The 8266-nt window shown below is 37.9% G+C and overlaps 1 protein-coding gene across 5 annotated transcripts in view; it reads right to left on the bottom strand.

Annotated features, from left to right (window-relative positions):
- Positions 1–581: 581 nt before the first annotated feature.
- The window catches only part of Sin3A (SIN3 transcription regulator family member A), a 177123-nt gene continuing 169438 nt past the window's right edge, over positions 582–8266 (bottom strand). For 4 of the 5 annotated variants that reach the window (XM_081746192.1, XM_081746195.1, XM_081746196.1 and 1 more), the window contains 2 exons: positions 6441–6642; positions 582–1929 (listed from right to left, as the gene is read on the bottom strand). In XM_081746192.1, coding sequence (XP_081602318.1) covers positions 1699–1929; positions 6441–6642 — 433 coding nt within the window. In that variant the 3' untranslated portion in view covers positions 582–1698. The remainder of the gene's footprint in view (positions 1930–6440; positions 6643–8266) is intronic. The other variant, XM_081746194.1, reaches the window with a different exon arrangement.

Raw genomic sequence — 8266 nt, 5'->3', positions numbered from 1 at the left:
ATACAACAGTCATAGCCGTGACTTAGGTTTATTATACAACTTTTCAGCAGGAGCGTCATTTCAGATTTTGCTTGGGAGGTGCAAGACCCCTTGATATAAGTAAATTCGCGTTTTTCACTGATTTACTACTATTCAATTAATAATATATATATAAATCTCCAACTCAGGGGGGGGGGGCAATTGCCCCTCCCTGCCCCCCCTAAATGACGCCCCTGCTTTTCAGGTTATTTATTGAAAAAGCCTTGTACTGTACAGTCAGCGACAAAGTTCTTTCCGTTTGGAAACATTTATTTTGAAAATAACGGTGGTATGATTGAAACATGCAAAAAAGTACGTTCTTTTTAATTTACTAAAACTATACTCAAATTGTCCTCCCATTCTAAAATTATTTACGAAACTAATTTCGTCAAACGCAAAGAACTTTTGTCACTGACTGTACCTCAATTATAGCTGGGTTTTGGTAAAATTTGTTTCAACCTACAAATACATTACGGGCTCGCTATCACCTGTAACAAATATTTATGAGCCCTATTATAGATACGAATGACCAAACTCTCTTCATTCACATTAAAATACATGGAAACAAATGAAAAAATTTATTTATATGTGAAAATGATTTGTATACAATCTTTATGTACAATAATGATACGAAAGTAGTTGTAGGACGTGAGAGTATCAACCAGCTGTTGACGACCGGAGAGCTAACAGCGAAAGAAGTTTTATTTTTTTTTTTATACAAAACTTTCATACGAAAAGAAAAATACTTCAACCAAAGAAGTTCATCATTTTCGTACTTCTTTCCTGCGGAGAACGGAACTATATTGGAATCATTGGATAAAATAAAGCACTTCATTCAGATATTCATACGCATGTAAGAACACTACTTTGTGAACTGGCACAGTCATTTTTTTTTTAATTTTCCTACAAAAATAGTTCTTTTTTCTTTCTTATTAAAAGTACAGCGAGTAAAAAGAAGTGGCACAGTAGTGCTCCTACATATACAATTAAAATAGAGAGTATGTCATTCTGCGTTTGCGCTGACCACCACAATTGACTTCTCTACTTCATACAGTGTGTGGGGTCTACTGAAAAAGATGTATTAATAAATAAGTATTTGTAGCATGAGAAAGAGAAACAAATGCGTTAGTCGTCGTAATTGGTGAATTCACGAGATACTCAACGTCCCTTACAAAATGATTCATAGTAGCTCTACTTACAATTGCACGTTTGTGAAGCCAATTACTCTACTTGTATACATTAAAAATATTTCAACATGAAAACAATGTACAAAGTCCATTCTTGACAAAAAAAAAAAAAAAAAAATATTTCATAAGAGGTGAGATTTCATGCTCAGCATTTGCATATTTTTTTCTTATCTGAACCAGAAAAAGTACAGATGAATTGCATTTCTTTTAAATACACCCTTCTACCTGTTTTCATAGTTAGCTTTGTACTTTGACACGCACCAGCTGCATGCCCGGGTACGTCAATAAGGAACTGGAAGCTTTGATTCGTCCTCCAGACGTTGCAACACTCTACTGGATACCAGAGCTGAAACTGGTACGACTTATTGCATGACTGCTCCACCCCATTACGATGCATGTTGGAATTCTCTTCCGAGCCAGCACTTTTTTCACTTCTTGATTCACCAAGAACTTTTAAGAAAACACGATTCACTTGTTACCGTTTCAGTTACCGTTACGATTCGTCTAGTCTTTCCACACGATATCGATTGTACGACGAATACGGAGGTCTCGAAAGGTCATTGTCTGTAAGAACTTTCGTACGGTTCGGGACTACACCGTCTCCTCTTCCCATCAGCCAATCAACACACGACTTCTGCTGAGAGTCAGTTACGTTGTCTCCGGACCAATAATTGTGCCAAGTTCTGAACTTTGAATTCAGCTTCAACGACACCGATCTGTGAGACTGCAAGACAAACCAAATAGTATCTTTAAATTTAGTTGTAAAAAAAAAAAAAAACTGTCATCAATGAATTACTAAAATATGAACAGCATGATTTACGTACCAGTAATAACTATATTGAATTACAGTTTTCAGATATACATAGCATAATCCATACACAGTAATAACAATGTAAGTGTTATGAATGGTACGTGGGTCAGTTAGAAGGTTAGTTCCACTACTTCGTAAATATTTTCGGTCAAAGGCTATTTTGATGAAACTGTGTGGCAACACTGCAGACATGTAGCTGAATGTGACGTAGTGTGGCTTTCACGAGGCAAGTGGAGGTGCTCTGATCAGTCGTAAACGCGTCTCGACAGCTGCAAGTGGCGTTCAAACTGGAAATGCGTGCAGTGATTAGTTTTTTGTGGGCGAAACGGTGTAACAGCACTCAAATTTATGGGCAGTTGCATAAAGTGTATGGTGGAAATGCAATGTCACGTCAGGCTATAACGAAGTGGTGCAACATGTTTGAGAACGGACGTACAGATATTGACGATGCTGAGCGCGAGGGAAGCCCATCACCTTCCTTATAGCCCAGACCTTTCACCGTGTGACTTCCATGTGTTTGCTCCCATGAAACACGAACTTCCAAAGCGACGATACCACTCGGATGACGAGGTGAAAGCTGCAACCCAAGAATGGTTATTGGGCATTGGACGAGATTTCTTTACAGAAGGCATAGAAAAACTTGTACCACGCCTTGACAGATGCTAAAATAACGAGTCATTGCATTGAAAAGTAGATTGTGAATGGAACTTAATGATACAAATAAAGTTATTGTATAATTCCTATCCTGTTTTATTTTCTTAAGCAGTGCAACTAACTTTTTGACTGAACCCCATACTTGTAATTTATGTTTAATGATCTAAGAAATATTTAGGCTATGTAACAGATTACTATTTCCATAAAATATATTATTCTCACAAAATAGTGAAGCCAAAGAAGATATTTTACGAACAGAAACTTGAAACCGCAAATATGGGCAAAATAATTAATTAAAAAAAAAAAAAGTTGAAAGGATATGTACCCTCATGTCCAAAATTACTGTCGCATGTCTATAAATATGTTCTAGGAATATAATTTGATAAAGAATTCGTCCGGTATTTCTTATGTCAGTATGTGTATAATCGGCAAAGACATGTATGTGGCAAATTCCATGTCAAAAGAGCAGTAAATAAGAAAAATAAAACGAAAATAAAACTTTTTTGTCCACTTAGCAACATTTTGTTTACTGATTCTAATTTTTGTATTTGTAATTATTTTCCTATGAAATTTAACACAAATATACATTTTCCAATTATACACATAGTATCAGTATTAAAAGTACCCTGCAAAATCATTATCAGATTATATTCTTACAAGTAGACAGTTATAGATATGCGACAATCATTTTGGACATAAGTGTACATAGTATAGCGTTGAACGAATGTTGAGGCATGGGTTCTTGAAGGAAGAAAAAAAAATGGAGAATGAAAACGTTCGAGAAGTGGTGTTATTAGCCATACCAGAATACAGTTTCTCGTGAGAGCAGCAAAGTCAAGCACTGTCGGACTGGTCCGAAAAGATGGCTGACTACTCCACTCAGGTCGTGAGGGCAATTGGAGAAAGAAGTAGCAAATCCCAGTCTAGAAATCCAGTATTAACGTCGAAGGGAGCCGATGTACTGACCACCCCAAAGTCATGAGTGCCGTAAGCCGGCTCGTAGGCCCTAAGGGCTGCTTCGTCAGGAATATAATTCAGTTTAGAAGAATGTGATCATTTGATGAATGGAAATCAAATGAAAAGTGATGGTAATTGAAATGGCCGGAGAGAAAACAATACAGTATACTGAAGACAATTTTTAAAGGAAGATATAGGAAAACTGGATTATACATTATGGTTTTACTACGTATGTACTCACTCACACACATCTACTAATATACCTCTAATATAAGGCACTCTGGCTTCCTACAATGTCAAGTGAGGACATTTGAAAAACAATGTACTTTTAAAAAACGGAGCAACTTTTGAGTGAACACTTCTTTCTCAATCCTCTATGCTTTATGTAACTATATTTACTACCTGAAATATACTAGTACAAGAAAATAAATCTCCTTTATTTCTTCCTTGGGATGATCACTAATGTTAAAGAGGTCCCGACGAAGAAATACCTGTCTGTTAGGAACCACAGTTCTAATTATACGTATAGGAAACCAGTCAGTCTCTGACATTTTCAAAATTCGTTTATCATCAATACAACTACTTGTGCAATTTCTGGAAATCATCCAAGCATAATTTACGAGAGTAATTCAGAAAGTAATGCCTCCAAGCCCATTACTTGGCCAATAGTGCTGTTTATCATTAATGCACTCATGTTTAATCTATAGAGTGTCACCTGTTTCACCTTCCTATCTCTTCTTGTTCCACGGTAATAGAGCAATGCATGGTATGCAGTGGTGACGTCCGATTGAAACAGCGGGCTGTCACTGAATTTGACTGTGCGCTCAGAACACTCAGAAAGGTTGTACGCTCAGAACACTCATCGCCGGCGGCGAGTCGTAGATACACCATTACGACCCGGAAACGAAGCGTCAGTTGATGAAACACCGCCACATGTACTCTTTTCCACCGTTATAAAAAAAAAAAAAAAAAAAAATCTGCTGGCAAAGTGTTGTTGACAACCTGCCTCATTCTGTCTATGTCTGGATCTTGCGCCTTGAGACTTTTGGCTCTTCCCCAAGTTTCAGGATAACCTGAAGAGTCAACGCTACAGTTGTGACGCGAAGGTGGAAGCTGCAGTTCGGCAATGGCATCGCCAGCAGCAAGCATAATCCTTCGCCGACGGCATAAAAACCTTGTTTCGCGTTGGTGTAAGTATGTTTCCCGTAATGGTGTCTATGTTGAAAAGTGATGCCACAATTTGTAGCTAACATTGCAAGCTTTCCACTGATACCTGTCAAACACAAATAAAGATATTGCCTTGGAGGCATTACTTTCTGAATCACCCTCGTAATAACGTTAAGTTCAGTAACTTCTGGAAAAACATTCGTAGATATAACGTGTCTTGTCACTATTACCTTTTATAAAATCATCCCGAGCAATGTAGTTCCTCCGCTAATACTACAATTATTAGCACTATGTGAGACAGTTATTGGTACTAGATATCTATTACTTTATGTTCAAAACAGACTAACTTACACTAACACACAGTCTCTTTAACTTCAGTAACTCTTCGTCGGAACACGGCACAGCGCTTTGTCCATAGTTTGATCTCCGGACCAATTAAGTTTGAAGTGCACAACATCGTGTCCGTGGGTTTTCTCGGGATACTCCCGTTTCGTCCTACAATTGTATTTCCCCAGTTCTTCCATCATCATCCATTTTAAACAATCATCTGTCTCCCTTAGCCTCAAGAGTATAATGGTGGTACGTTAAACTCAAAGATTTCATTTCATTAACTCTTCGTACACCAAGGGTGGGTTAAAGAATGTCCACACTTTTTTAAATAATGTTTTTTTTTTTTTAATTAAAGTATCGTGTCAGAACTCCGGTTACTTCCGGGAACAGATTATATGTGCTCTTAAGTATTCTACGTTTTTCAAACAGCCTGTACAATACGACGTTTGGGATGTTCCACAAACCTCATACTGGGATCATTATCACCATCATCTTGTGCACCAACTTAAGACCATATGGGATGCATTTAAATAGGTTTCGATCAAGGTATATGAGGGACAGTCAAAGAACTCCCGAAATTTCGTTCGAATTCTCTATTACCACAATATAGATACACACTTATTCAATCGCCTTCAAAACAGGCTCCTTGAGAAAACAAACAAAAACAAACAAACAAACAAACAAACAAACAAACAAACAAACAAACAAACACAAACACACACACACACACACACCTACCTGCTCCACCGCTCCTGCTATTGCTGGAAACAAGTTGAAAAGTCCTGTTTTGGTGTGATCAGAAGTCCACCCGTCGCCTTGGGTTGGATGTCTTCTACGGAGGCAAAACGGTTACCTTTGAGGCCCTTTTTGATCTTGGGGAAGAGCCAGAAATCCGCTGGTGCTAAATCTGGTGAGTAGGGAGGCTGGTAAAGGAGGGAAATGTATGTTTCTACGACCCGTTTTGCCACCGTACGAGACATCCAAACCAACGCGACTGCTGAACTTCGGAACATACCAAAACAGTTCTTTCAGTGTTGTTTCCAGAACAAGTGTGTGTCTTCTCAAGGAGCCTACTTTTAAAACGGTTAAGTAAATGTATACCTATATTGTGGTAATAAAGAGTTACGAAGAAATTCTGGGAACTTTTTAACTTGCCTCTCGTATATATGTTTTAGATATTCCAAAACTTCTATTTTATTTCGAGAATTGACGTCCAGTACATGAACAAGGATAAGCTTAAACCAGGTACATCTTTAAAACTAATTTCTTAACAGAAAATCATATACCTAGGCAACTTAACCTTTTGGTATACATACCTCTCTTGCTCGTTTTAAGGCCTGCCGTTTGTAGAGATAGCTTTCTTTATTTACAACGAAAACCATTGTGTAGGAGTTGAGGTTGAATCGACATTGAGTATTATCCATTACATCAATGTTTCCTGTGGTGGAGTTACTAGCTCTCTTCTGCTTCGCGGTATTCGGTCGCTCATCTGCTTCTCCTTTCTCGTCGTCAGAACTACTGTAACGAGACATTGCAATTATTTGTTACCTATGGATTATCTTCACAGCATGCAATTCCTCACTTATGAATTATCTTCACACACATCTTATATACACAGTGAAACCTCTTTAAGGCGATAGTCCAAAAATTTTCAATTGAAACATTCGTCTAAATGGTCTTCCTAAAGAAGGTTAGCGACTGAAACTCAAGTATGAGGGATTGAAATGCAATTAAGGAGCATTTCGTGTTTTCTGTTAACCTTTGTTTAGAATTATATATTAGAGAAGTGAAAATAAAAGGGAATTAGTGTATTGGTAGGCGATACCACTAAAGTGATGGTAAGGAAAGGAGACCATAATTTACATTATTGCACTTTCTTGCAGGAGCGGAACCCAAAAGAAACCGGTTTGAAAGAGCGCCGCCGTTCCTAGGTGTAGTAGAGAGTTCATCCGCTAGGTGGGTCTAGTAGAGACCTTCACAGATCAGGTGGCCAAGCGGAGTCTGCGTAGGAGTTAACGTTTGATCATATTATTGTTTTTCTCAACTGTTCTCGATTGCCGCCTCCGAAATCGTTATGGCAGATTCAAAGGAACAAAGAGTGTGTTTGAAATTTTGCTTCCTACTTGGAAAAGAAAACTTATCAAGTGCTTCAACAGGCTTTAAGGAGGATACTATCAATCATACACAATTTTTTAATTGATTGATTGATTGATTGATTTTTACGTCCCGTTCAGCAGCGAGGCTATATGAGACGTGGACCTACTGATTAACGTGGAATCCGAACCACATGAGCTCCCGCCGGGAATCGAACCCGGACAATTTTTTAAGTTGTTTGGATGTTTTAAGTGTGGTGAGATGAGTGTTGAAGATCACGCTCGTTCTGGTCGCTCTTCATCATTTCGAAACGACGAAAACATCAAAAGAAATCTGCCAAAAAACCAACGACGATCGTCGTTTCATGATCGATGATATTTCAGAACAGACAGGAGTGACTTGGAGCTCGTGCCAGTGTGAGGTTTTACAACAGAGACATGTTGGCGCTAAGTTTGTTTGTCGCCTGCTTACACAGGATCAAAAACATTCGTCTTAATTTGAGCCAGGACTTGAAGAAAAAATCAGACTGAAAGTGATCCAAACTTTTTGACCAACGTGATGACAAGTTTCCGAAAATTAAACGAAATCTAAAAGGAATGTGTTTTGATGGTGTAGAGGCTGTAAAAAGAACTTCGCTGAGCGCACTGGACGATATAAAAGTTGAATATTTCCAGAGGTGCTTCAAACAGTAGGAAGAATGACTGGAGAAATGAATTGTATTTAATGGAGAGTATTTTGAAGGAGACTGAAGAAATTTTGGAAGAAAGAAAGAAAAAAAAGTCTGTCTTTTTTTTGGGTCCCTCTTCATACTTTTAACTTCTCTTCTGTATAATTTCCCATACTAAACAAGCATGTTATTAATGTGAGTTCTTCAGAGGAGTTGATCCGAGAAAAATACAGAAATCAAGGATACCTAGATAACTGCTTTTAAACCACTGAGGAAATTTTATACACTCTGTCACACACTGTAACAATATATAAAGGGAAGAGAAACACTTTCTTCGTAGTGGGTCCTATAATTTAAAACACTGTGTTAAGTACGCACTCT

Source organism: Thermobia domestica, chromosome 18 (genome assembly GCF_964235325.1).
Source record: "Thermobia domestica chromosome 18, izTheDome1.hap1.1, whole genome shotgun sequence".
NCBI lineage: Eukaryota > Metazoa > Arthropoda > Insecta > Zygentoma > Lepismatidae > Thermobia > Thermobia domestica.
This window is presented reverse-complemented; position numbering and strand designations above follow the sequence as displayed.